Source organism: Macaca fascicularis, chromosome 6, assembly GCF_037993035.2.
Source record: "Macaca fascicularis isolate 582-1 chromosome 6, T2T-MFA8v1.1".
Lineage (NCBI taxonomy): Eukaryota > Metazoa > Chordata > Mammalia > Primates > Cercopithecidae > Macaca > Macaca fascicularis.
In genome coordinates, this window is record NC_088380.1 from 175505001 (window position 1) to 175532929 (window position 27929).

Genomic DNA, 27929 nt, shown 5'->3' on the forward strand with positions numbered 1-27929 from the left:
AGGAGTCCTGAGACATAAACATTTAAGAACCTTTGTTGGAATGGGCATGAGCACAGGATTTGGGGTCAAAGAGGGTACTGTAGCCCTGCTTCAAAGAGCACTTGCAAGACTGAATGTGGGAATGAGGCTCCGTTTGGCTTGACTCACCCAGGGTAGAATTGAGAGGAGACTGTGAGGGAAGGGCCAGTGAGGGTTTGCAGAGGGCTGACTAGAGAAAAAAATCACCGCCTGCTTGGATAGTATTGCTGGGGTCTTGCAGGCTTGCAACAGACTCTCACACCCTGCCCTTTAGAGAAATGCTGGGCAACTTTGTTTTTGCTTCTTCTCAGTGAATTAAACTTAATTTTGTTTTGTAAGCTGGCAGCCCTGCCTGAGATAACTAATGATGCCTGAGGGAGCTGGAAAGCTTGCATTGGAAACCCTGGATCTGGACTCAGCCAATGTCCCTGAACCAGAGGCTCCCGGCCATAATTCTCTGGGTCTGCCAGCTTTCACTTTCTTTGACACTCATTCTCCTGCTTACCCCCCACCCTCCACCCTAGGAAGACAGTCTGGGGACAGAAGTGAGGGCTGCCTTCCTCAGTGCACTTTGGAAGCCACGCCTGGCCAAGGGGAAGTGATACCATTTCCAAAGCAGAAAATCAGGTCTCCTCCCAAAGTGCTGAAGTTTACTTTATAATTGTATGCAATTATCGTTGTTATTTCAGTTTCTGTTCCACGACCTTTGGGAAAAAGCATTCATGGGCTATTGTCATGGCATTTCTGTTCTTTGACATGTGTCACTTGGCACTCAATTGGCCCAGGAAGGAGAGTATAACTGGGTCATTCTCTGCAGCCCCATCCCATGGCACAGCCCGGTCCAAGGGAGGGCAGGAAGCTGACTGCATGCGGGGGCATTTGTGTACACAGAACTTCAAGGGCATGACCCCAGCTCAAACCCACGGTGGACATGAACTTTTTAGCAACTTTCAAGACCTCCCTTCCTTCCCTTGGGCTGGCAGCCCTAGTTTCAGTTTCTCTGAGCATTGGGAAATGCCTGGACCTGAGAGTGAGGTCCAGTTTCCCTGGAGCATTGGGAAATGCCTGGACCTGAGAGTGAGGTCCAGTTTCTCTGAGCATTGGGAAATGCCTGGACCTGAGAGTGAGGTCCAGTTTCTCTGAGCATTGGGAAATGCCTGGACCTGAGAGTGAGGTCCAGTTTCTCTGGAGCATTGGGAAACACACATTCAAGAATCCATGTGCGGCCGGCATGGTGGCTCACGCCTGTAATCCCAGCACTTTGGGAGGCCGAGGTGGGCAGATCACAGGGTCAGGAGATCGAGGCCATCCTGGTTAACACGGTGAAACCCCATCACTACTAAAAAATACAATTAGCTGGGCGTGGTGGCGGATCCCAGCTACGTGGGAGGCTGAGGCAGGAGAACGGTGTGAACCCGGGAGGCGGAGCTTGCAGTGAGCGGAGATAGAGCCACCGCACACCAGCCTACCAGCCTGGGCCACAGAGCGAGACTTGGTCTCAAAAAAAAAAAAAAGAAGAAAAGACAGATTCAGAGAGGTTTATTGTTCAAGATCATTTTCTTATTCATCCTTTCCTGAATACCTGCTATGGGTTAGCTGCTGTGCTTAACTCTGAAGGGGGAAAGAAAACAGAATGTGAATGAGACACAATTGCTGCCCTCAGGGAACTCTTGGTCTAGAAGGAGAAGTAAGTAAATAAGCAACTACAATACAGGGTGATACCTGAGAGAAGAGCCATGGGGGTGCAAGTGAGAGGCACGCAACCCAGTCTTAGCCACCCAAAAGGCTTTCTGAAAGGAAGGTTAATAATCACCACTGACATTCATCAAACCGTGGCTATGCGCTGCACACCGGGCTAAGTGCTTTGGTTATGTTATCTTAGTCACCTTCTACCTTGTGAAGGATACACCACTGTTATCCCCATTTCACAGATCAGTAAATAGAGGCTGAATGAGATGAAGTAACTTGCCCAAAGTGATGCAATCAGTAGGTAGTCAAGTTGGAATTTAAACCCGAGACTATTTGTTTTCAGAATCACTCTTCTTAACTTGTGCTTTCAGGAAGGACTGAGACTGAGAAACCAGAGGGGTTTACCTAAGTAGGGATGGGAGAGAAGAACATTCTAGGCCGGGAGAACATAAATGTCCTGGACAGGGGCCCTGAAGTCAGGAAAGGCATATCACCGGGGGAATCACAAGAAGCCACAGGTGTGGCTGCAATGTGGCTTCTGGGGGCAGGAGTGGGAAGAGATGCTGCCGAGTAGCCCCAAGGCACAGGCAGAACCAAGGCTGGGACTCACCTCTGGGCTCCTAGCCCAGTGCTCTTTCTACCACATTCTACCTGCTTCCCCATCGCAGACTAGCATCTGTTTTTATCTGCACCCATTTCAGACTGGAGGGAGCTGGCCTGTGTAAAAATGAGATGTTTTCCTCCTCACCCAGAGAGGCCTCTGATGGGAATTGAGGAGTGGGGTGAAATGGAAGACGCAGAGAGAAAGGGGACAGGCACCGACCACTCTGCCAAAATGCAGTGTCTCCTCTGCAGTCCTGGAATCAGGTCGCAGGACTCACCATGGCCTTTGACATACAAGCTGCGCACTTTCAGGCTTCTACTTTATGTGGGTAACTCCCAGAGGACTGGCCCCAAAATCCACTCAAAAACATAGAGGAGGAGTCATGACAATGATAACAATCGTCATAGCTGATGTGACTGAGTGCTTCTGAACCCCTGGCATCCAGTCTTTCAATCCTCACAGCTAGCTTATGAAGTGGTATATTAGCTTTCCTCCTGGGCAAAGAGGAAGAAAATCTGCTCACACCACCTTAAGCATAAAGAGAATGTATCAACTCAGATAACTGAAGAATGCACTGGAAGATACCGGGCTCTAGGGCTGGATGCAGGCACTGCAATGACACTGTCAGAATGTGTCTGTAATCCCAGCACTTTGGGAGGCTGAGGCGGGCAGATCCCGAGGTCAAGAGATGGAGACTATCCTGGCCAACAGGGTGAAACACTGTCTCTACTAAAAAAAAAACAAAAAAACAAAAAAACAAAAATTAGCTGGGCGTGGTGGTGCGTGCCTGTGCGCCCTGGAGGTTCACGCCATGTGCTAGTCTAAGAACCTGGCATGTTCAAGTTCTGTCCCCAGAGGCATTATTAGCAGCGTGGATCAAAGAAACATTCCCTGGAGGAGCCTGGGTTGTGTTCTGTCGCTTACACCTGAGGGTACTGCGTACCTGGTTTCATTGCACTTTCCTTTATTGCACTTTGTAGATATTGCGTTTTTTAAAAATTGAAGGTTTATGGCAACCCCGCCTCAAGCAAGTCTATCAGTGCCATTTTTCCAACAGCACATGCTGGCTTCTTGTCTCTGTGTTACATTTTGGTAATTCTCACAATATTTAAAACTTTTTCATTATTATTATACTTTTACGGTGATCTGTGATTAGTGATCTTTGATGTCTCTATTGTAATTGTTTTGGGGCACCATGAACCATGCCCATCAAAGATGATGAATTTAATTGATAAATGTTGTGTGTGTTCTGACTGCTCTACCAACTAGCTGTTCCCTGTCTCCCTCTCCTCGGACCTCCCTATTTCCGGAGACACAGTACAATATTGAAATTGGGCCAACTAATAACCCTACGATGGCCTCTAAGAGTCACACATCTCTCACTTCAAATCAAAAGATAGAAATGATGAAGTTTAATGAGGAAGGCATATCAAAATCTAAGACAGATCAAAGCTAGGCCTCTTGGACCAAATAGCCAAGTTGTGAATGTAAATAAAAAGTTCTTAAAGAAACTTAAAAGTGCTAGTCCAATGAACACATGAATGATGAGAATGACTTATTGCTGATATGCAAAAACTTTTAGCGGTCTGGATAGAAAATCAAACCAGCCACAACATTCCCTTAAGCCAAAGCCTAATCCAAAGCAAGGCCCTAACTCTCCTTAATTCTGTGAAGGCTCAGAGGGGTGAGAAAACTGCAGAAGAAAAGTGTGAAGCTAGCAATAGTTGGTTCATGAGGTTTAAGAAAAGAAGATGGCAGAGCGCAATGGCTCATGCCTGTAATCCCAGCACTCTGGGAGGCCAGGGTGGTGGTGGGGAGCGGATCACGAGGGTCAGGAGATCGAGACCATCCTGGCTAACATGGTGAAACCTCGTCTCTACTAAAAATACAAAAAATTAGCCTGGCGTGGTGGCGGGTGCCTGTAGTCCCAGCTACTGGGGAGGCTGAGGCAGGAGAATGGCATGAACCCGGGAGGTGGAGCTTGCAGTGAGTCGAGATTGCGCCACTGCACTCCAGCCTTGGTGACAGAGCGAGACTCCATCTCAAAACAAAACAAAACAAAACAGAACAAAAAGAAGCTATCTTCATAACAGAAAAGTGTAAAGTGAAGCAGCAAGTGCTGACAGAGAAGCTGTAGCAAGTTATCCAGATGATCTAGCTAAGATAATTGATGAAGGTGGCCACACTAAATAACAGATATTCCATGGAGACAAAAATAGCCTTTTATTGAAAGAATATGCCACCTAAGACTTTCACCGATAGAGAGGAGAAGTCAATGCCTGGTTTCAAAGCTTCAAAGGGCAGGCTGACTCTCTTGTTAGGGGCCACTGCTGATGGTGACTTGAAGTTGAAGTCAATACTCATTCACCATTTGGAAAATCCTAGGGCCTTTAAGAATTAAGCTAAATCTACTCTGCCTGTGCTCTAGAAATACAGCAACAAAGACTGGATGACGGCACGTCTGTTTACGGCATATTTTGCTGAATATTTTAAGCCCATTGTTGAGACCTGCTGCCCAGACATAAAGATTTCTTTCAAAATATTACTGCTCACTGACAATGTACCTGGTCATCTAAGAGCTCTGATGGAGATGTACACACAGATTAATGTTGTTTTCATGTCTGCTAACATAACATCCATTCTGCAGCCCATGGATCAAGGAGTAGTTTCAACTTTCAAGTCTTATTATTTAATAAATACATTTTATAAGGCCATAACTGCCATAGATGGTGATTCCTCTGATGGATTTGGGCAAAGTAAATTGAAAACCTTTCGGAAAGGATTCACTATTCTAGATGCCATTTGAACATTTGTGATTCATGGTAGGAGGTCAAAATAGCAATATTAATAGGAGTTTGGAAGAAGGTGATTCCAACCCTATGGATGACCTTGAGGGGTTCAAGACTTCAGTGGAGGAAGTAGCTGCAGATATGGTGAAAATAGTGAGAACTGAAATTAGAAGTGGAGCCTAAAGATGTGACTGAATTGCTGTAATCTCAGGCTAAAACTTGAGCAGATAAGGAATTGCTTCTTACAGATGAGGAAAGAAATTGGTGTTTTGAAATGGAATCTACTTTTGGTGAAGATGCTATGAACGTTGTGGAAATGACAACAAAGGATTTAGAATATCATATAACCTCAGTTGATGAAGTAGAGCAGGGTTTGAGAGGATTGATTCCAATTTTTTTTTTTTTTGAGACACAGTCTCACTTTATCGCCTAAGCTGGAGTGCAGTGGTGCAATCTTGGCTCATTGCAACCTCTGCCTCCCAGGTTCAAGCCATTCTCATACCTCAGCCTCCCCCATAGCTGGAATCACAGGCGTGTGCCACCATGTCCCACTAATTTTTGTATTTTTAGTAGAGATGGGGTTTCACTGTGTTGGCCAGGCTGGTCTCGAACTTCCGACCTCAAGTGATCCACCTGCCTTGGCCTCCCAAAGTGCTGGGATTTCAAGTGTGAGCCACCGCACCTGGCCTTGACTCCAATTTTAAAAGAACTTCTACTATGGGAAAATGATGTTAAACAGCATTGTGTACTACAGAGAAATCTTTCATGAAGAAAGAGTCCATCGATGTGACAAACCTCACTACTGTCTTATTTTAAGAAATTGCCATAGCCACCCAGTGTTTGGCCACCACCCTGATCAGATAGCAGCCATCAACATCAAGACAAGACCCCCCACTAGGAAAAAGATTATAGCTCGCTGGAGGCTCAGGTGATCATTAGCATTTTTTAGCAATAAAGCGTTTTTGAATTAAGGTATGTACATTGGTACATTGGTTTTTTTTTTCAACACAATGAGATTGCACACTTAATAGACTACGGTATAGTATAAACATAACTTCGATATGCACTGGGAAACCAAAACATTTGTGTGACTTGCTTTATTGCAGTTTGTGCTTTATGGTGGTCTGGAACTGAACCCACAGTATCTCCAAGGTATGCCTGTATGTGCTAACCTGGCCCAGAAAAGGGGATGTGCATAGGGCCTGGTAAGAGAGATGTCAAAGTCAAGCATCAGATGTGTGTGGTGTGGTGGTGTGTGGTGTGGTGTGTGGGTGTGGTGCTGTGGTGGTGTGTTGGTGTGGGGTGTGGGTGTGGTGGTGTGTGGTATGGTGCTGTGTGAATGTGGTGATGGTGTGGTATGTGGGTGTGGTGGTATTTGGGTGTGGTGCTGTGTGGGTGTGGTGGTGTATCAGCGTGGTGTGGGTGTGGTGGTGTGGTGTATGTGGGTGTGGTGCTGTGTGGGTGTGGTGATGGTGTGGTGGTATGAGTGTGGTGGTGTGTCAGTGTGGTGTGTGGGTGTGTCAGTATGGTGTGTGGGTGTGGTGGTGTGGGTGTGTGGTGTGGTGGTGTGTGGTGTGTGGTGTTGGTTTGTGGGTGTGTTCCTGTTCGGGCACTTGGGCTGTTCCTGTTGCCTCTCCCTGGCTCTGCCCACTCCCATGCAGGGCCTTTGCTTCTGCAGCAATTTCAGCCTGGAGCACCGCCTCCTCCCTCCTAGTGACCTGCCCCTCACCCCTCAGCTTGCAGCTCTAGCATCATTTCCCCAGGGCAGCTTTCTTGGAGCTTCCTGTCTCTGTCATACTTCTCACTTTGCATGTCCTAGCAACCTTGTACCTCTTTTTTTGTAGCGTTTTTCACAGTTGTCACTTCACATGTGATCTGCAATGATCACGTGAATGTCTACCTTCCCTAATACCATGAGCCCCGGGAGTGGAGGGGTCACACCCATCTTGCTCGCCGTTGTCTCTCCAATGTGAGCAGAGTACCTGACACCCGAGAAGCCTGGTCAATATGTGTTGCGTGGATGAGTGAAGGAGTGGACGGATGCGAGTGTGCACATGGTGTGTGTTGGTTGTGCGAGTGTGTGGTGCTCCTCTGGTCCTCGCTGCAGTGCTCCTGGTGCATTCCAGGGAGGCCCCCTCACTAGGGGACCACTTCGTCCTTCTGTCTGTGCTTTCCAGGGGGCAGAAATAGGATTTTCTCCATAATATTAAGAGCCCTTCAGGAAGAGGCTAACACCTTTTTTGTTGAGCTGGGAGTTTCTGGTGCAGAGACAGGACCTGAGGAGTCAGTGGCAGGAGCTTGGGCTGTGGAATAAGAAAGCTCCCGTTCTGAGAATGGATGGGACTCAGAGCTAAGACCTCATCTGTAAAATGGGGCCTCATGCTTGACAGGGCTGTCTGAACTTGGAATAGGATCCTATTCAGAAAAGTGCTTGGTAAGCCACAGCATCCACTGGACAATGTTTGCACAATTATCCTGCAGGGCTGCGGGAATCAGACTACGAGACTGCTGAGGAGTCTTAGGAAGAGGGTGTACAGAGCAGGGCTTTCAGGGATGATATGGAAAATGAGGCAATAACCCTCCCACTTATATTCAGGGTAGCTTTAGGAATTACGGGGTCAGAGACTCCTCTCCTGCCAGGCAGAGGCACTGGGGGAGCCGTGTTTCCTGTGCCCTTGTCAAAGCCCATGGCTGCCATCTTGGTGAGGGCTCCACTGCCATCTTGCTGGGATCCATTCAAGTAGGGTCTCCCCAGGGCAGTTTCGCCATGTTGCCTTGCTCGAGATTCTGGGGTAAAGCATGGAGGATGCTGCTGGTGGTGAGATGACAGGGTGCTTGGAGGCGCTGGGGGTACTTACAGCTCGGTCACATCCTTGGGCATGCCTTTGGGGAGAGCGCGGAGCCCCTTGTTGCTGCATCGCACCACTGTCTCCACGCAGGTGCACTGCTCCGGGCAGCGCGGGCTCAGCTGGCAGCTACTCTCGTCGTTGCCTGTGGAGAGCCCCAGAGAGGGTGAGCGTTGTGGGAGATAAGCCCCACTGGGGGGCGCCAGTGAGCAAGGCTGCGTGTTCTCCGTAAAGACAAGTTGTCCCCTGTCCCAGCTGTGTGCTAGAACCAGGAATAGGGTACCTGCTGGTCTCATCCGTGGTTGGCGGGTGTCGCCTACCTTCTACCTCATTTGAGGTAAGATGAAGACCATCCAGGAGGCTCAGCAAGAGTAACAGGAAAGAGGTCACCATTCCCAGATCAGGAATAAGCCCAAATGACTGGAGGAGTGCTCGGGGGAGGGGACAGTCTCGTCTTTTCGCTTCCTCTTTCTCCTTTCCTTCTCTCCTTCCAAAACTACACAGTCCCTCCAGGGTGGTGAGTGTGTCCCAAGCCTCCATTATGCCTTAATCTCAGTTAATTATCTGTCTCTAGATAACCCAAAGTTGATCAAGTAAAGAACTGTGCTGGCTTGAATTTATGCAAATAAATAGGCCCTCTGGGATCCTGAGAACCAAAACCTCAGATATCCATATCCCCAGCCAGTGACAAGACTTTTCTTGAAGTCTGTTTCTCATGAGTACATACTCTGAGTCTCATCATGATGCAGAGAGGAAGACTGAGGCCAGGACTCCCATGTACAGTTGTATAGGTTGTGCACTCCACAAGGGTGCCATATCATTTAAGGGGTACCAATCTCACTGTGGACATGATAGATTAGTATATGTGGTACAACAGTGTTCTCATAGATGGCAGTATCTCATTTTAATGAGCAGTGTCTTGTCTTAATGAAGACAGATTTCTAACCGATGGAAGTAAAATGACTTCTGAAGTGGGCGACTTCTCTTAACTGGCATGAAGGAGCCATGTGGACTAGCAGCAGATCTGCAAAGTTCTCCAGAGCCCCAGCTGTGTACCCAAAGCAAAGTGGAATCAGACCTCAGGGAGTATCTGATCCTTTATCTCCACCATCTTCCTTGCCTTCCCAGGGCCTTCCCTGCAGCCCTTGACCCCCAGCCTTCTCACCGTCACAGGTGAAGTCCTGGATGGCCACATCCTGGATGGGAATCTCCTTGAGGAAAAACGGCTTCTGGCACCTAGGGTTCCCACTGACAATCCGCCTCTTCCTTAACCACTTGCCGAGCCAGGCCAGGTGGCAGTTGCAGTTGAAGGGGTTGGACAGGAGGTTTCTAGGAAGAGAGAAAGGTGCTTAGCCTCCACCCTTCTACTGTGGGAGCGGCCCTGAGATCTGCTGCCCAGAGCCCAGCTCTCCCAGCCGGGAAGGAGGAGGTCTCAGGAAGGAAATGTAGGCTCTTCCCCAGATGCAGTCTCTGCGAGGGTCTCATTCCAGACCCCGCACTGACGGATGCGTCTGTGGTCTCTCGTCATGCCCTCCCTTGTGTACCGAGCCCTGGCTGTGTGAACTGCCTTTGGGTCCTTAGCAGAGATTTACCCCGAGAGCCTTCCCACTTGCTACTCTCCTTGCTGGGAACCCGTATCTTTACAGGTTGCTGGCTGGCTTCTCCTCATTCTTTAGTCCTTGGCTTCAGTGACATTTCATCAAGGAAGCCTTCTCTGAGTCCCCCATATCAAGTGGGACACTTCAGCCCTATCCTATCGTTTCCCACATAACCCTTCATTCTCCCCGTAGCACCCATGGGAGTGTGCAATGATTGGTTTCTGTGCTCGTCTTGCACCGTGGACTCTACACACACGAGGGTGGGGTCTGTTTGCCTCTGCATATCCGGAAACTACTGTTATGTCATCACAGGCCCTTTATATGCATCTGTGGACTGACGGAGAGATGAGGGGATGCTGGCAGCTATCCCTCTATCCCTTCGTGAGTGTTTACTACAGGACTGGGACCATGCCACGCGCTTTATAAATCCATTGTCTCATTCATTCCTGTCACAGCAACCCCAGGAAGGAGGTAACATTGTCTTCCTTTTCTCACACGAGGAAAGTAAGGCTTGGGGAGCTTATGTAAGAGGGGAAGACGGCCCTTGAGTGGCCATCGGATGATACGGCAATGAAGGGCTTGCGAGTGGCTGTTCCGGGGTTGGAGTCCAGGCTCTGACACTCAGTAGCTGTGAAGCGGGGCAAGTTACTTCACGGGTCAGAGCTGGTTCCCCGAATGCTTTGACTGCCCCTCTGGGCATCTTAGGTGTCTTTGGATTTCCAGTGTGGAGGTACCTCGAAGAGGCTAAACATGGACTAAAATGGACCAGCTCACTGGTGTTAGCTCCCAACCCACTGTCCCCTCCTGTTGATGTCACTCATTCGATTCATTCCTCTACTGAACAATTATATGCCGGGCTCTGCTTATGCTCTTGGCACAGATCTAAACATTAAGGATACAGCAGTGAACAAAGCAGTCGCATATCCCTGTCCTTCGGGATCTTATACGGTGATGGGCAGATAATATATGATTAACAGCAAGTTAGTAAATGACACAGTATATTAGGCCATGGTTAGTGCTATGCAGTATTAGGGGGCAGGGCTAGAGGGATTGGGGTTATGGCAGAGGGGTGGAGTGGGGTGAGGTAGGTGACGCTTGAGCAAAAGTGGAAGGGAGGGAGGCCGGGGGGGAGGCCGGGGGGAGGGAGGTCAGGGGGAGGGAGGTTGGGGGAGGGAGGCCGGGGGAGGGAGGTCGGGGGAGGTCGGCTAGGGAGGGAGACCGGGGGGAGGGAGGTCGGGGGGAGGGAGGCTGGGGGAGGGAGGTCAGGGGGAGGGAGGCCGGGGGAGGGAGGCCGGGGGGAGGGAGGCCGGGGGGAGGGAGGCCGGGGGAGGGAGGCCGGGGGGAGGGAGGCCGGGGGAGGGAGGTCGGGGGGAGGGAGGCCAGGGGAGGGTGTTCCAGGGAGTGCAAAGTTCCAAGGTGGGAGTGGGCTGGGATCATGGGAAAATGGCGAGGAGCCCCGTGAAGCTAGAATGGAGGCAGGGAGGGGACAGGCAGGGCATGAGGGGCCAGATGACGTGGGGCTGGCCTTTAGGCCCTCCTAACTTCGGCTTTGATTCCAAGTGCAATAGGCATAGGGCAGCAACAGAAGAGGCGTAGGGCAGCGACAGAAGAGGCGCAGGGCAGAGACAGAAGAGGCGCAGGGCCGCGACAGAAGAGGCGCAGGGCAGAGACAGAAGAGGCGCAGGGCAGCGACAGAAGAGGCGCAGGGCAGAGACAGAAGAGGCGCAGGGCAGAGACAGAAGAGGCGCAGGGCCGCGACAGAAGAGGCGCAGGGCAGAGACAGAAGAGGCGCAGGGCCGCGACAGAAGAGGCGCAGGGCAGAGACAGAAGAGGCGCAGGGCAGCGACAGAAGAGGCGCAGGGCAGAGACAGAAGAGGCGCAGGGCAGAGACAGAAGAGGCGCAGGGCCGCGACAGAAGAGGCGCAGGGCAGAGACAGAAGAGGCGCAGGGCCGCGACAGAAGAGGCGCAGGGCAGGGACAGAAGAGGCGCAGGGCAGGGACAGAAGAGGCGCAGGGCAGCGACAGAAGAGGCGCAGGGCAGAGACAGAAGAGGCGCAGGGCCGCGACAGAAGAGGCGCAGGGCCGCGACAGAAGAGGCGCAGGGCAGAGACAGAAGAGGCGCAGGGCCGCGACAGAAGAGGCGCAGGGCCGAGACAGAAGAGGCGCAGGGCCGCGACAGAAGAGGCGCAGGGCCGCGACAGAAGAGGCGCAGGGCAGGGACAGAAGAGGCGCAGGGCCGCGACAGAAGAGGCGCAGGGCCGCGACAGAAGAGGCATAGAGCAGCAACAGAAGGTGCAGCAGCAGCCCTTCCTTCCGCCTTCCGAAGGGTCTTCGGGGAAGGTTGGAGAGGGGACAATGAACCAGCGACTAAGGATAACAGAGCCACATGGAAATACGATGAGCAGCTGTAAAACGCGCATGTGTTGAGCACTTTCTACGCCTAGGCCCTTGCTGTGTGTTTTCAGGCATCACCAGATTCAATCCTCATAACCATTCTAGGAGGTAGATTATGCAGAAGGGAAATGGAAACACACAGAGATGAAGTCACTTTCCCAAGGTCACACAGCTAACAAGAGGCACAGCCAGGATTTGAACCTAGGAAATTTGGCTCTAGAGTCTTACCCATTATTCCACAGAGGCTCCCTTCCCACAACAGTGCACTACCCGGGCAGGAGCACTCTTTTAGGTGTCCAGAAAGCTGGGTTCTAATTCTGGTTCCAATACCCACTGAAGCAGCTAATGGCATCTTTCTGTTTTTTTGTTTTTTTGTTTTTTTTTTTTTTTGAGATGAAGCCTCGCTCTGTTGTCAGGCTGGAGTGGAGTGCAGTGGCACAATCTCGGCTCACTGCAACCTCCGCCTCCCGGGTTCAAGTGATTCTCCTGACTCAGGCTCCCAAGTAGCTGGGACTACAGGCATGCGCCACCACGCCCGGCCAATTTTTGCATTTTTAGTAGAGACGGGGTTTCACCGTGTTGGCCAGGATGGTCTGATCTCTTGACCTCGTGATTCACGCGCCTTGGCCTCCCAAAGTGCTGGGATTACAGGCGTGAGCCACCAAGCCTGGCCACCAGTGACACCTTTTTAAGCCCCTGTCTGGTGATGTTACTGGTCTACTTTAAGGTTCCAGTCTTCCTAATGTGCTCTGGACAAAAGACCAGATGGTCCACAGCAGTCCTGCAGCCTGACCCTGGCTTCCTCTCCTGCCTTGCCTTACGTCATGCCCTCCCTCATTCAGCGCTGTGACCATGCTGGCAGATGTTCAGTCCCATGTATTTGCTCTGTTGCAACCAACCACAGGGCCCTTGGACATGCCCTTCCCTCTGAAGGAACTGCAATGTCCACTTTCTTCAACAGCTAACTCCCACTTGCCTTCCAGAATACAGCTCCAGTTTTTCTCAGCAAAGCCCATGTTTTTTTGTTGTTGTTTTTTTGACACGGAGTCTTGCTCAGTCACCCAGGCTGTTATGCAGTGGCATGATCTCGGCTCACTGCAGCCTCCGCCTCCCAGGTTCCAGCAACTGTCCTGCCTTAGTCTCCCAGGTAGCTGGGATTACAGATACTTGCCACCAAACCTGGCTAGCTTTTGTATTTTTAGCAGAGAAGGGGTTTTACTATGTTGGTCAGGCTGGTTTCGAATTCCTCACCTCAGGTGATCCGCCCACCTCAGCCTCCCAAAGTGCTAGGATTACAGGCATGAGCCACCACACCTGGCCTTCCAGCTCGGGTTTTCAAATCACTGCGGATCTGCTTTCTGTGTCAATTCACTATGCTGTGAGGTCCAGGAAGGAGGGGCTGGGCGTGTGCAGCCTCAGCACCTAGACGATGCCTGGCACATACAGAAAGCCTGACGAGTTTTTAAGTGGACAGATGGATAGATGAGGTTGGCCACAGGTAACAGGGAGCTGGGAGGAGAGCGCTCTGTGGAGTGGGACCCCAGAGTGCGTGGGCAGTGGACCCAGGACAACTTACATGGTGGACAGGGAGACAAGCGTGGTGAAGGCTCCAGGGGTGATGGTGGTGATCCGATTGTCATAGAGGGAGAGCAGTCTCACCGAACTCAGGCCGGCAAAGGTGTCATTACTCACACAGCTGATCGAGTTACTCCTCAGCATCCTACAGGGGGAGGGGTGGGGATGAGAGAGCACAGGCATGATCTTTTCTGTCCCAAATGGTGCCACGGTGGCGAGGGTGTGTGTATAGGTGAGATGCTTTTGCCGATCTAAGCTCAGTCCAGCCACATTGTTCAGGTTTGTCCTGTGATCGCAGGGACTGGAGCCCCACTGGGGCTGTGTGTATTGCGTGTGTACATTGTTGCTGGTGCATGCTTTCTTGGAAGCACATACCAGGCATATGTATGTATACACACGCATATCGTGTGGCTGCAAGGTGTGCACACGTATTTCTGGGAGGAGAAGAGAGAATCAAGAAGTGGTTGTAGCTATCAGCTTATATGTGTGTGTGTGCTTGTATGTCTGTGCCTGTTTGTGTATATGTTTATGTGCATGTTGCATGTGTCTGCATATATCATTTTTATAGAGGTCCTTGTGCTTATGTTTGTGAGTCAATGTGTGTTTGTGTGCCTCCTTCAGCAAGTTTCTGGTATGGATCTATATATGTGTATACGCGAGAGTGGGTGGCTACGTTGGGTGAGTGTGAGTGTGTATGCTGGAGGGGGTTCAGCATGCTAAATTCTTCCCATCCAAGGCTGTGGAATATCTGATGACTCTGACTCCAGGAGGAGAGGGAGAGGGATTCAGCAGGCCGAGACAGTGCCTAGGTCCCACTTGCCTTCATAGTCTGTCTCTAATTCCCCTGCCCTCTCATCTCCCTCTGGGTCTTGGCCCAGGCCCCACCACAGGAACTCACAAGGTTTTGAGGCTACTGAGGCCACGGAACATGCGCCCATGCACTGTCTCCAGCTGGTTCCCCGTCAGCATCAGCTCCTGCACGCTGGCTGCTCCATCGAAAGCTCCCTCTCGCACCTCCTTGATCTTATTGTTACTCAGGTTTCTAGAAGGAAGACACAGAATAGGGGAGAATCAAAAAGAGCAGACAGTCTTGATACAGGGAGGGAATGACCTGCCCTGCAGCTGCTGGGGAGACCGAGGACTGGATGGCGGAAGGAGCTTAGTCTTGGGCTCCCTGACCTTTGGTCTTTAGCATCTGGCCCAGGGAGCAGGGACTCCGGCCCTACACAGGTGAGGCTACCCTTGTGAAACAGACTGCCTGGTCAGTGGATGAATGGAGAAAGAAAATGTGGTGTATATACACACAATGGAATACTATTCCGTCATAAAAAGAATGAAAACCTGTCATTTGCAGCAACGTGAATGGCACTGGAAGTCATTGTATTAAGTGAATTGAGCCAGGCACAGCAAGGCAACCATCATATGTTCCTCCTAATACGTGGGAGCTAAAAAACGTTGATCTCATGGAGGTAGGGAGTAGAAGGACGGTGACCAGAGGCTGGGAAGGTTTAGGGGAGATGAAGAGAGGTTGGTTAATGGGGAGCTAAAAGGAATAAGTTCTAGTGTTTGATAGGGTGACAGTCACAGTAGGCAATAATATATATTTCAAAATAGCTAGAAGATTTGAAATGTTTCCAACACAAAGAAATGATAAATGTTAGAAGTGACGGATATCCTAAATATCCTGTTTGATCACTGTACATTGCATGCATGTATCAAAATATCATGTGTCCCATAAATAGGTACAATTGTTATGTATCAATTTAAAAAAGTAGACTGGATGGGATTTGAAGTTTTTTTCTGTGGAATTGTCTTTTCAGTGCTCTGGGGGACTAACAGAGTTAAAATAGTGGCTCTCAAACTTATTTTCTCTCTTCATTAGAGATTCTCGCTAAGCACTAATTTTCAAGAGGAAGGCAAGAGAAAAATATAAAGCATGCCCCCAACTCCTTAGGACTAGGGCATTTGTGGAACTTCTAGCTTTCTCACCAGTTAAGGATCCCTGATACAAACGAATAGGTGCTTTCCAGTTACTACTTGTTGACCACTCCTTATGTACTAGGCACCTCATGAGGGATCTGACCAACACAACCACATCAAACCCTGAAAACAATGGCTGTCGGACTGATTTATTATTATTGTTCCATTTTATGGATGATGGGACTGAGGTTCAGAGAGATTAACTAACTTGCTCGCAGTCACGCAGCTGACAGAACTGGGATTTGAAGCCACGTTTTCTGGCATATCAAATGTACTCCATTGAACCTTTTTTTTCATAAGTAAGTATTTCTTTGGCTATGTGGATATTACTTCTTTGCAAAATTCAAGATTTTGGATATTGTATTTGCTTAAAGTGAGCTTGGTCCTATCAAGCCCTCAGTGCTGCCATTTCTTTCTTTTCTTTTCTTTTCTTTTTTTGAGATGGAGTTTTGCTCTTGTCGCCCAGGCTGGAGTGCAATGGCGCGATCTCGGCTCACTGCAACCTCTGTCCCCGGGTTCAAGTGATTCTCCTGCCTCAGCCTCCTGAGTAGCTGGGATTACAGGTGCCTGCCACCACACCCTGCTAATTTTTTGTATTTTTAGTAGAGATGGTGTCTTGCCATGTTGGTCAGGCTGGTCTCGAACTCCAGACCTCAGGTGATCCACCCACCTTGGCCTCCCAAATTGCTGGGATTACAGGCGTGAGCCACTGTGCCTGACCGGTGCTGTCATTTCTGAGTCTGCCCCTGAGGTCTGAAAGCAGCCCTTCCGTCCGAGGCTGCATGCTGACATCCTGCACAGACCTCACGAGAGATCAGAAGAGCAAGCAGATGCTGCAGAGCCATTAGCACCGCGAGTTCCCAGTTCTCCCTAGCAGGGTTGCTGGGGGCTTCTGTGGACCATCAAAATGCCCAGCCCTGGAAAGCATCCCGGGCCAGATGGATGAGCTGAAGGTGATGACAGTGTTTATACTAGCTCAGGGGAGAGTCCAGCCTCCCAAGCAGACAGCCTATTCAGAGCCTTGCATGGGGAACCACCTTCTGCAAACAAGGAAATCGCAGGTGGAGGTGGAGCCCGTGAACTCATAGAGCACACGAAAGCTGGTAGAATTGGCGGGCTCAGAGATAGACTAGGACCGTTTTACTGCTGAAGATACTGAGCCGCAGAGCAGGAAGGCACTGCTCCAGGTCCCAGAGCACTGGAAGGGGATCTAGGACCACACCAAGTCCCTGGTCTGTGCTCTGGGCAGACCCACAGCGATGCTGGGGGTGAGGCTTCCCTTAGGGACTGACTTGCAGCAAGTGACAGAGCTGGGGGCTCAATGCAGGCCGCCTTCCCTCTTCCCAAGGAGGGACCAGGCCCCAGGGCAAGGCCATGCCTGCACTTGTGGCCAGGTGTGGAGGAAACAGTTGGTGCCTTGGTTCCCTCCCTGCTCCTCGGCATGACCCCGTTCTCCTTCTGTCCTTTCCATCCTGCCAGGAAAACAGGAGTGAGCATTCCCAGCATCCCTCGCCCAAGGTCTGAGACAGCAGACTCACAGACTGGATTTCCACTCCCTGCCTGGCTCTCCTTTAACTTGGCCAGTTTTCTTATAAATCCTGGTAGCGCTGGTCTGGGATAACCCAGGAATGAAGGTAATGCACTGGGGAGACTGCAAATTACCCCCAAATTAGACGCGGGAGGAGAGATAAAGGCTCTCCAGCAGCTGTAACTCACCCGAATGCCAGAGGAGAAGGCTTTTGCTCCAGAGAGTTGAGCTTCTTGCGGGGGTTAAGATACAAGGGATGGGCAATGAAGATGAGTTAAAGCAGCTATGAAGTGGGAGGGTTCCCATTTCCTGACATCTGTTTCTTTAAATGAGCAAAATTAACATCACATTACTGTAAGGTTTGTGAATTGGATTTCCTCAGGCTGGGAGAATGGAAAACAGAAGGAGAGTAAAAAAGAGGGGGATAGAATTTTCCAGAAGAGCTGGCTGCTGCCGTCTCTCCATCCATCAAAGCACCGCTCACAACTACAGGCAGCAGTAGCTGAAGGACAGAAAGTGCAGCTTGGGGCAAGCACTCCAGAAACAAAACAAATGCATGGAGGTTTTCTAAGAGCCCTATCACATTCTCAGAGCAGTATCTTACTGATGATGACGCAGGTCCCAGGAAACCACAAAATGCAAAGCCAGGGCCATCCAGGGGGCCTCTCTCCATCTTCGGGTTAGTTCAGAGCCCCTGAGGGTTTCTTGGTGAGGGTTAAGTGCATTCATATCTGTACTGTCTGGCACAGGGAAAGTGTTTACTTTGTGCTCACTGCTAGCTATTATTATTAGTTTTATGGCCTTGCATGCAGACACGTTCCATATTTGTGCTACTCCCAGGCTCCTGAAAGTGTCTGGGTGTGCAACCCCTGTTTTAAATATATAACCAGCTGCTCTGGGTCACTCAGCTCAGATGCCCTCTCCTGTCTTTCCACACCCGGTCTCCACAGTACCACAGCCATGTCTTTCATCTTTATTGCCTCATATTTCTGATCCTCATAATAACTTATAAGGAAGGTGGATTTATTCCTATACGTAAATGATGAAACTAAGGCTCAGAAAGGCTAAGGACATTCCTAGTGTCACATAGCTGGGAAGGGCAGAGCTGAACTGAGAACGCACACAGGCTTGCCTGCCCATTTTTTCTCCATACCTGGACTTGTGGCAGCTCCTGAGAAGTGGAAACATTTGGCAGCCCTCACCTTTATTCCAACATGGCAAGTACTGGGATGAGCTGAGTGACATCTGTCCCTTTTGATGAGATCTAGGCCCATACTTTCCCAGAGACCTCACCACTCCCTTTTGTTGCTTGGTTGTTGATGCTGGGAGTTTGTTGACACTTATTATGTGTTTGTGCTATTGTTTTCTGGGGCATACAGAAATAGTCTCTATACTCATGTTCCTATCAAAACTGGGAGGATGAAAGACTCAAAGTGCTTGAGTTTCACCTCAAATGGGAGAGTACATATTTCTTCACAGAAGCAAACACTAGCAGATCCTGTTCAGTAGATAAGCTGGCACTTGGCCAGCTTGATTCATCTTAATATCTGCTCACGCCCATAGGCCTGTAAGTTTCTGTCTTCAGGTTAAAAACGAAGTGTGCATTTCTCTGGGTTGAAATAAAAAGAATAATTCCTGCCAGGTGATGGGTGATGCTTGTGTTGGGACCCTGAAGCTAGTGGGGCACTGGACCCCAGTGACAGCCATGATCCTCACCCAAGTGTGCCCTCTCTCAGCTGGCCCCCCAACATGCTCTCCACTGCTCCCCGTTACAGAGCAGTCGCCGGAGCCATGACCAAGGCGGTGGCTGCAGGCAGGGAGGGAGGGAGGGAAGCAATCTGAGTAGTACCAGTGAGATCCAGATGCTGCCCAGGGCCTATAAGGCCTCTGTCCTATTTGTCTGCAGGGAACACATGGGTGGGAGCACGGGGAACAAGAAAGAAACAAGGTGGTGCAGTCCACTCTCTTTATAGGCAAGCATCCCTAACCAGAATGTCCAAAACTTTTTGAGAGCTGATATGATGCCACAAGTAGAAAATTCCACACCTGGCCGGGCGTGGTGGCTCAAGCCTGTAATCCCAGCACTTTGGGAGGCCGAGATGGGCGGATCACCAGGTCAGGAGTTTGAGACCATCCTGGCTAACACGGTGAAACCCCGTCTCTACTAAAAAATACAAAAAACTAGCCGGGCGAGGTGGCGGGCGCCTGTAGTCCCAGCTACTTGGGAGGCTGAGGCAGGAGAATGGTGTGAACCCGGGAGGCGGAGCTTGCAGTGAGCTGAGATCCGGCCACTGCACTCCAGCCTGGGCGACAGAGCGAGACTCCGTCTCAAAAAAAAAAAAAAAAAAAAAAAAAGAAAATTCCACACCTGACACCTTTGCTTTCTGAAGGTTCAATGTGCATTAACTTTGTTTCATGCACAAAATTACTAAAAATATTGCATAGCTACCTTCAGGCTGTGTTTACGGTGTATATGAAACGTAAGCGAATTTCGTGTTTAGACTTGCCTCCTAGCCTCATGACGTCTCATTGTGTACACGCAAACATTCCCAAATCCAAAAATATCTGAAATCTGAAACACTTCTGACCCCACGCATTTCAGATAAGGGACACTGAAGCCGCACTCGCAGTAGTTACGTTGTACACAGTTGCTGGGAACACTGCATTAGTGAATACCAAAGCGTTGCTCTTTGGGGAAATACAAGTTTAGGGTCTTGTGAGCCTCTGGTCTCCACATTTTAATCAACCTATCAACATATAACCTTATTATATGTGTGCTTCTGTTTAAAGATACCTTATTTCACACATATGGCTGATCTATAACGTTGAACTCATGACCAGCAGCACTATAACTCAAGCTCTCACGCACATGTCCTCTGGAAGACACATCACAGCCTTTGCACACTTAGGATGGCTAGACGGCCCTTCAGCACTGTGTCTGGGGGGGCGCATTTTAAACAGCAAAATCACCAACAAAAACCACAAACATGCAAAACACATGGCACTGAATATAATGCAAAAGGACGCTGGCTGACAGCATGAGAGGTGACAGAAGAAGGCAGAGCGTGGCCTCACTTGACCCCAGCTGGGAACATGGGTGTAGGTGACTCCGTTTTTTTTTTTTTTTTTTTCTGTGCTGTGCATGCCCAAGAATGACAAAGGCATGGAGAGTCTTGACTTTGGACTTAAACAAATTTTAGCGAATTCTCAAATATGGAATCCATGAATCATGAGGATGGACTTATCTCCCTGGTTTTCAAGGCAGACCTGAACTCCAGGGCCAGGAGGCATGAAGTTTGGGGTGGGGGAAGGGAGAGGGGCTAAAGAGAAGAGTGCCTCCCTGGGGATGAGATGGTAAAGAGCCTCCCCTTCTGTGCTGCTACCTCTGCTGGGGGGCCCGGAAGGGAAGACGAGGAGAAGCAAGCCAGCCTCACACTAGCATGATTGCAGGTGGACCCAAGTCTCAATGCCAGCTCTGGGACCCATTCATTAGCTGTGTGGTCTTAGAGAAGTCACAGAAACTTTTTGAGCCTTGGCTTTCTCACCTGCACAAAGCGGACTGTGAAGCCAGCGCTGGACGGGTGGGTGAAGACTCAGTGAGACAATGCGTGTGAGGCAGGCAGCATGGTCCCTAGCTCAGGACAAGGACTCTACTGGTGCACCAACATCATTCTCATTACCTTTATGACTAGGCAGGGAGAGGGTTAGGATGATGTGCATCTCTGGCAGTGGAGAAGCCAATATAGGCGTGTAGGCCCTTGCCTAGGCCAAGGCACGGTCAGACCCACGAACTCCTAGATGGAAACCCATCATGGGAAGCTGCTGGCATGTTCACTCTGATGTGTATCAGTGATGCGGGGTCTTTTGATTCCATTTGAAAACAGACATCTAACTGTCACCACACAAAAATCGCCAAATAGCATAGACCTTAGACACCTGTGCCGCATCACTAGTCCTTACCTGAGTCCTACACACCAGCCCTGGGGTAGCTGTTGGATGGGGTGTAGGGGTGGGGTGAGCAGAGGGTCCAGGGCGGGGTCAGGGATGGTGTGGAATGCTTGCTCTGTATAACACTCAACTAAAACCATGAAGCATCACTTTGGTCTGTGTCTACATGTCTTGTTCCCTAACAGAGGCCACAGCGGGGCTGAGGAGGAGGCTGGGAGGGGCTGGAGCAGACGCTGGGGGAGAGGCCGGTCCCCTGGTTCCTCTAGTCTAGAACACAGGCTCTGGCTAGAGCACAGAGGCTGCTGCCAAGTTCCTGAAGTTGACTTACATTTTCCGCAGGTTGGGCAACTTCTTGAAGATGCCAGTGGCCTCCAGAACAGATATCTCATTGTCATTCAGTCGCCTGTGTAGGAAGCAAGAAGATGAGTCATAGGTTAACTGTGGACAGGGCCCCTCCTGGCACTCCCCATGGCTTTGGGTGCATTGGCGCCTGAACCTCACACCCAGTGAAGGTCCACAGAGCCATTGGAAGCTTTGACATCAGTCCCACCGACAGAGGGGCCCAGCAGGTGGGGGAGGCATATGCAGTGCTGCTTCCTCCTTCTGGAGGAAGCCTCCTTTGGCTGGGGTGTAGAGGACTTTCTGAGTACTCCGCCTGGGCATGCGTTGTTTTCAGCACCCATCAATTACCAAGTATCTGTTTTCATTTTGTGGACATACCAACGACAACTTAAAACCCCCAGGAAGGTTTCTCCAGGGTCTCCCAATCCTCCAAGCCCTTCAGTTCCTTCCTAAGTACTTCCCTCTACCTGGAGCAGCTCGGGAACTTCACAGGTGTTCAGGGAGAGCAGCAGGGCAGGGAAAGGGGCCTTGCTGTTTCCTCTGATGACTTGTGAAGTTAGAGAGAACAACAACAATAAGAATAACGAAGACCACAACCACTCATCCAGGGCTTACTCTGTGCCAGGATTCAAGATGAGTTCCATGCTTGCATTCTCTTTCTTGGTCTCCCCAACCACCCTAGGAGGTAGGCATTAATTATCTCCCCCATTTGACAGCTAAGAAACTGAGTCTCAGATCCGAGGAGCAAATGGCCTAATCTTAGGAAGCCTGCCAGAGTCAGGTGCCAGCCCCACGTCTGTCAGTCCCCACATGCTGTGCTTTTGTCCTCCACGAGGCTGTAACTTTTAAAAAAATTTTTAATTAAAATATTTTTTTTTGTTTCAGAGACTAGGTCTCACTCTGTGGCCCAGGCTGGAATGTACTGATATGATCATAGCTCACTGCAGCCTCAAATTCCTAGACTCATGTGATTCTCCTGCCTCAGCCTCTCCAATAGCTGAGACATGGCTCATTGGAGGCCAGATATATTTAATCATTCTAGTTGTTCTCTCACTTCGCTACAATTCTTTATTTAGCACCCAACTTTCTGGTTTTACTGTAAGCTCCATAAGGGCTGGCAGGGACTACCTGCTCTGCTCTGTTGTAGAAACTGGTGGGCTTAGCATGATGCTGGCTCACAGGGGGTGGTCAGAAAATATGTGTAGAATGAACATTTGCAAGCAAGCTGTCCACAGGAGATGCCTGGGTATCTACCTTCAGACCAGTATGGGAAAGACAGCCAAGCAGCACATGACTGAGCCAGGAAGGGGTCACCTCCAGGAGACCCTGCCCACGCTGGCTCTGGGTGACTGATGTGTGGGGAGGAGTAGCGAGTTCATGCCGAGGTTGGACTTACAGGTCGGTGACGTATTCAGGGAGGTGGCTTGGGATGCGGGCCAGCTTCTGGTTGGAGCAGTCCACAATAGTGCCCTCGCAGCGGCACTTCTCGGGGCACACGAGGTCCATGAAGCACTCACTGCTGAACCTGCTGCGGTAATCCTCGGAGCCTGGGAGGGGCCAAAGAGGGGACGTCAGCGTCACCCGAGTTCCATGCAGAGCCCCAGGTTGTGGGTAGTGGGGGTGGGGGACAGAGATGGGCGAGTGAGTTGGGGGGTGTTAGGGGTCAATTAACAGACATGGCATCTCCTTCGCTATATGGCCACCTTGCTGATGCTTTCCCTGCCCCCAGCCTTACTGCCTCCTTCCCATGGATCTTTGTTATTCATCACCATCCTCAGGGAGACCAGGCTCAAGATCTGTGGGCCCTTATGCTTTTGGGGGTGACAGATCTTTTTGAGAAGCTGATGAGTTATGAATGTTCTCCTTGGGGAGGTGATACTTGGCGCAGGTGTACAGAATTCAGTCTACAATTTCGGGGAGGGGGCGCTACCTGCTCCACGACTCCTATCATTCATGGACCCTCTAAATTGTTCATGAAAATCCAAATTACAAGATTTTGATGATGCTTTGATGGGGACTATGCCAGGGGCAGGGACAAATTATGGGAAGGGGTTTCAAACTCAGGGGCCTTTATTACCCCAGCAGGTAATAAAATGAGTACAGGCCAAGCACACGGCAACAAATGACCATCGACACTTGGCTGTAAGATTGGGAAGACAACAATGAGGGCTGGGAACCTGGGGAATTGGAGCCCCAGCCTTAATGCTTGGAAATTTGGCTCAGGGTTGCCTGATGTTGCTTTGTTTTTGTTTTTTAAAAAGAGAATCCATATAAACAATATCGGTAATAAATTCCAATTTAAAATACTGTGAAGATGAGCAAAATGTATCTGAGGGTCAGATTTGGCCTCTTTTTCAGAGCACATTCTATGTAACTATAGTGAAAGGCGAGTTCCGATGAGCTAAAAGTTGGTGCTGAGATTTGCTTTTTTGAAAAGGAATTTCTCCCAAAGTTGCACAGTAATGGTAACGGGACCGACAACATGGTGTCTCTGAGAGATGCCTCGGGGAGTTGCCTCAATGATCACAAATGATCCCTGGGCACCTGGGCAAACTTCAGTGAGACCTTGAATCATGCTGGTGGGAACTGAGGGAGCTCTGGTTCTCCCATCAGACATAAGCTTTTTGATGGGCCAGGTTTCCTTCATCCTTTCACCCTCAACATTTCACTAGCACAATGCGAGGCACAAAACAAGAGATGGGTCCACATTTGTCCAATGCACAAGTAGGGTGTCATGAGCACCTGCGTGTCCTGTACATGAGTATTGGGAAGTGTTTCAGAGAATGTGAACATTATTTGTTTGCTCCACTAGGTGAGGCAACTTGGTGATTTTATTTGCATTAGGAGCATTAGCTTTTCATGGATTTTAGCAGAAGGGAGCACAGGCTTGTTCAGGCCTTGGCAACTTACTAGTCTCAGTCTCTCTCCATGTAAAATGGGAACCAAATAACTGCCTTTATCTTCCAGGAGCTGTTGCGCAGATGAAAATAAGATTAAGGAGGTGGAGAACCTCAGGAGTTGTATGGATGCTTGTGACTCTAGCACTTTTTTTTTTTTTTTTTCCTACAACCTGGCAGAACATTTGGCAGCTCAGAGGCTGTGAAAACGAGTGTAGCTAGCAGTAACAGTGGCCATTTACTGAACATATACTGAGCCGGACACTATGCTTCCCATTTCAAATGAATGATCTCATTTAATCCTTGCAACGCTCTGAGGTTAGGATAACTCTATTTTATAGGCAAGGAAACTGAGGCCCACAGGTCACTCAGTCTGGGCAGGCTGCTGCCTGGCTCCACGTGGTTAACATGTTTTGCTGCAGACGTGCTTCTCCCCAAAGGTTTTCCCAGGTCCCTGTAGGAATGATCATATAGCCAGACTTGGTGCAGGTGGATTGAATGGGGTATTTTTCCACAGTGGGCTATGGTGGGGCAGAACTCAGATCTCCTCCACCCTCTTAGTCGTGCTCACCTCGTATGATATCCCTGTGGTAATTCCTGATTGAGAATGAACTTGGTGGGTCTGATTCTGAAGTGATACTACCTACCTAAGACAGGGAGTCAGAAGCCTAGACCTGTCCTCCTTTCCTTCTCTGCTCTCTCTCCATCCCTGTTCCTCCACCTCCTCTTCTACCCCTAAGCTTGTGTGAGCAAAATCTGTGGACACATCCCCACAGTTTTTTGAGTGGCTTCCTGGTTCAATGTATTATGTAAATCTCCTGCCCTTGGCTTGCCAGCTTCGTTCCACTTGGTAACTCTGACCTGCACCATTTTCTTCCAGACCCATCAGCGTACCGAGTCCTGGGCAAATTTCATTTTGCAAACCCCGTTAGATGACTACCTTCTCTTGTTCTCTGCACCAGTGGATCCACAGAGTGATGGCACGAAGGGGCATTACACACACATACAGAGATTTTTCCTTCACGTGTCTATATTGGGATCCTTGCAAAGCGAAGGAACCCTGACTGCTGATTAAAGGCAGGAAGACGGGAGGAAGCACGGTTTGCTCTTCAAGGCGATGAGCCTGAAGGCGTGCACCGGCTGGGCTGTGGCTGGGGACAGCCGCCTATTAAATGCATTTTCATTTTAATCAAGGTGAGAGCAGCCTGTAGTTAGAAGGAATCGCTCTCAGTAGTATAGTTAGATTATAACTGGTGGACCTCTGCAATGGAGCCGCTGACCCATTTTAATGAAATGATTTTGCAATTAGATTCGACGGACTAATGTGTTCTTTCCAGCATTTTTCCCCCTGCTGTTTTTGTTATTGCCCTGGTTTGTAATAACAAGGGGGTCAGAATGTGATATTTTATAGAAGTGGGAGCCAGAAATGTTAATAACGGCGTATGTACATAACCGAAAAACTTCGTTCCCCAGTCAGAGCCAGCCCGAAATGCCATCTCCATCACTTCATATTTCATTACCGAAACTACCCAGGGTTTCTCGGAGCCATTTGTTATGCCTAATGCTCATAACTACCCAAAAGTATTTTTAACTTTTCCAGAGCTTTAAAAGTCAATTTCAATCTCAATGCATATTTGTCACTGCCAGAAATACTTAGTGGTAGAGGACCAACTGCAATAGGGGCTGTTGCTTCTTCTCTTTGGGGTGAGTTCAGACAGAAGGGATCCCAGAAGATTTGAAGAAGGGCCATAAAACTCAACCTCGCTGAAACCAGCCTTGGAAGAGCTGATGTCATCTGGCATCTTGCCTGCTCCTGCCCCTGGAGCCCTCCTCCCCTTTCGCGGGCAGCTCAGAACAACGACACTTGGTATGTGATCACAGACAAGCTTTAATAGTCGGGGGGTGGGGGTAGGAGGTGGAAATTCATAGCAACACCATTTTATTATACATCCCTGCCCTACAGCCACTTCCCAGGAGGAACACTTGTCACATTTGGATGACCAGGGGTGTGGGACAGGTAGGGAGCTATGCTCCCATGCTTTGAATGGACTTGGCTGGGTTGGGATCAGAGGCCAGCACCAGGTCCAGGATGGCTGCTGCCATCAACAGTATGCATTTTGTATCATCCTTTGGGCAGCCAGTTTGCTAACTGGGAGTCATAAATTCATTGTTATCTGATCATCATGACCTTGCTAACTCACATGTCCAGAGCACTCCTCCCTTATTCCCAATATCCCTAAGATGAGGGGAATAAAGGAAAGGAGGAAAGAAGCAGAAAGAGGAATTGGGGGGAGCATAAGGCCTGTCAGGCCTCATCAGCTTGAAAAGACAGTGACGTGAATAAGCAAAGGGTCATAAGTGATGAATGATTCAGGAGAACACTGCCAGGCACACAGACATCCACTCATGGGCAAGGCTGGGGGACCAGCTGCCAGTGGCTGGAAGATGCCAACTGTTTTACTAGGAGTTTGGTCACCAGTTGGGCAGAGAGCTGTCCTAGTAAGCTATCCCCATTGGAGTCTATTACGAGTGCAGCCATCTGCCTGAAAACAGAGGGAAATACCCACGGTCTGAGGCTGGCACTGCCTCATCACAGCCTGTGGCTGTGGGGCCAGTAAAGCACTGATGGAAGGGCACCATTATGGACCCACTCCCAGAGGCCTGGTCCCAGCCATGTTGGGGGCAGTGCCGAGGGCCTCAGAATGCCCCCCTCTGTAAGGTGGGAAAGGGAACTTCTCCAGGCTCAAGGATTTGCTCTGTGTTAAAGGGGATCTTTGTAAGTCCATGCTGGAGAGGAAGAGCCATTTGAATAATGCTTGCTTACTCAAGTTCTTTCTACTAACAGATGAAAGTCTGAAAGGGAGAGTTTAAGCAAATTTCAAGTCCCTATCAAATCGAGGTTTTTAAATTTTCTAATTCAAGAGAATGGGGTTGTCCACAGCTGGGAAGGTGGGTATTACAGCAGTACAGTGCAGCCATTCTGGAGTCAGATGACCCTGGGTAAGTTAGTTAACCTCCCTGAGCCTCAATATCCTCACCTGTAAAATGGGACTTTAGATTTTGTGAACATGAAACAAGGTAATAATGTGGAACAGTTCACTGCCTGGCCTATAGCAAGCACTCAATGTATGTTAAAAAATTACTCAGCAATGGTTGGGCTCCTGGTTCTGAGGGGTAACCTCAGATAGAGGCAGTAATAAGAGTCACACCTCATGATGGGGGCCCAGGGCTCAGCTTCTAGTTCTGAGCTGGGCTAAGGTTCCCACCTTAGCTCTCTCTTGCAGGATAGGACAAAGACTCCAGGATAGGAATGAACACCACAATCTTCTGGTTACACTGGGTCTAGGATTTATCAAGAAACAAGCAAAATAAGAGGTACCAAGATCCCTCTCTTTATTATCAGAGATAGCAGGTTTCCACATCCACACATACTCCCCTCCCCTGAAACAGAATTAGCACCAGATGAGAAGCCCAGCACCTCCATGTTAACTGTGCTTTGCAGGTCACAGAAACACACTGGACTTTAGGTTTCATGGGGTTCAGGGACAGCATTTTCATAAAACATGGGAGTGAGGTTCAGAAGGAACCTCAGGTTAAACCCAAAGTCTCAGACTCCCATGAGTTTCACCCATTCTCAAGCTCACATTCCTTTCAAATAAAGTGAATACCAATAAAGGTGGTGGTGGGAGGGGCAGGGGGTCACAAGTAGTAGTAATTCCCC

The 27929-nt window shown here is 49.6% G+C and overlaps 1 protein-coding gene across 2 annotated transcripts in view; it reads right to left on the bottom strand.

Annotated features, from left to right (window-relative positions):
* Positions 1 to 27929, bottom strand: part of SLIT3 (slit guidance ligand 3) — a 695238-nt gene that overhangs the window by 79655 nt on the left and 587654 nt on the right. For both annotated transcript variants that reach the window (XM_065547045.1, XM_015452236.3), the window contains exons 15-20: positions 22708 to 22858; positions 21298 to 21372; positions 14412 to 14555; positions 13515 to 13658; positions 9112 to 9275; positions 7959 to 8091 (exon numbers count right to left, since the gene is read on the bottom strand). In XM_065547045.1, the coding sequence (XP_065403117.1) occupies positions 7959 to 8091; positions 9112 to 9275; positions 13515 to 13658; positions 14412 to 14555; positions 21298 to 21372; positions 22708 to 22858 (811 nt within the window). The remainder of the gene's footprint in view (positions 1 to 7958; positions 8092 to 9111; positions 9276 to 13514; positions 13659 to 14411; positions 14556 to 21297; positions 21373 to 22707; positions 22859 to 27929) is intronic.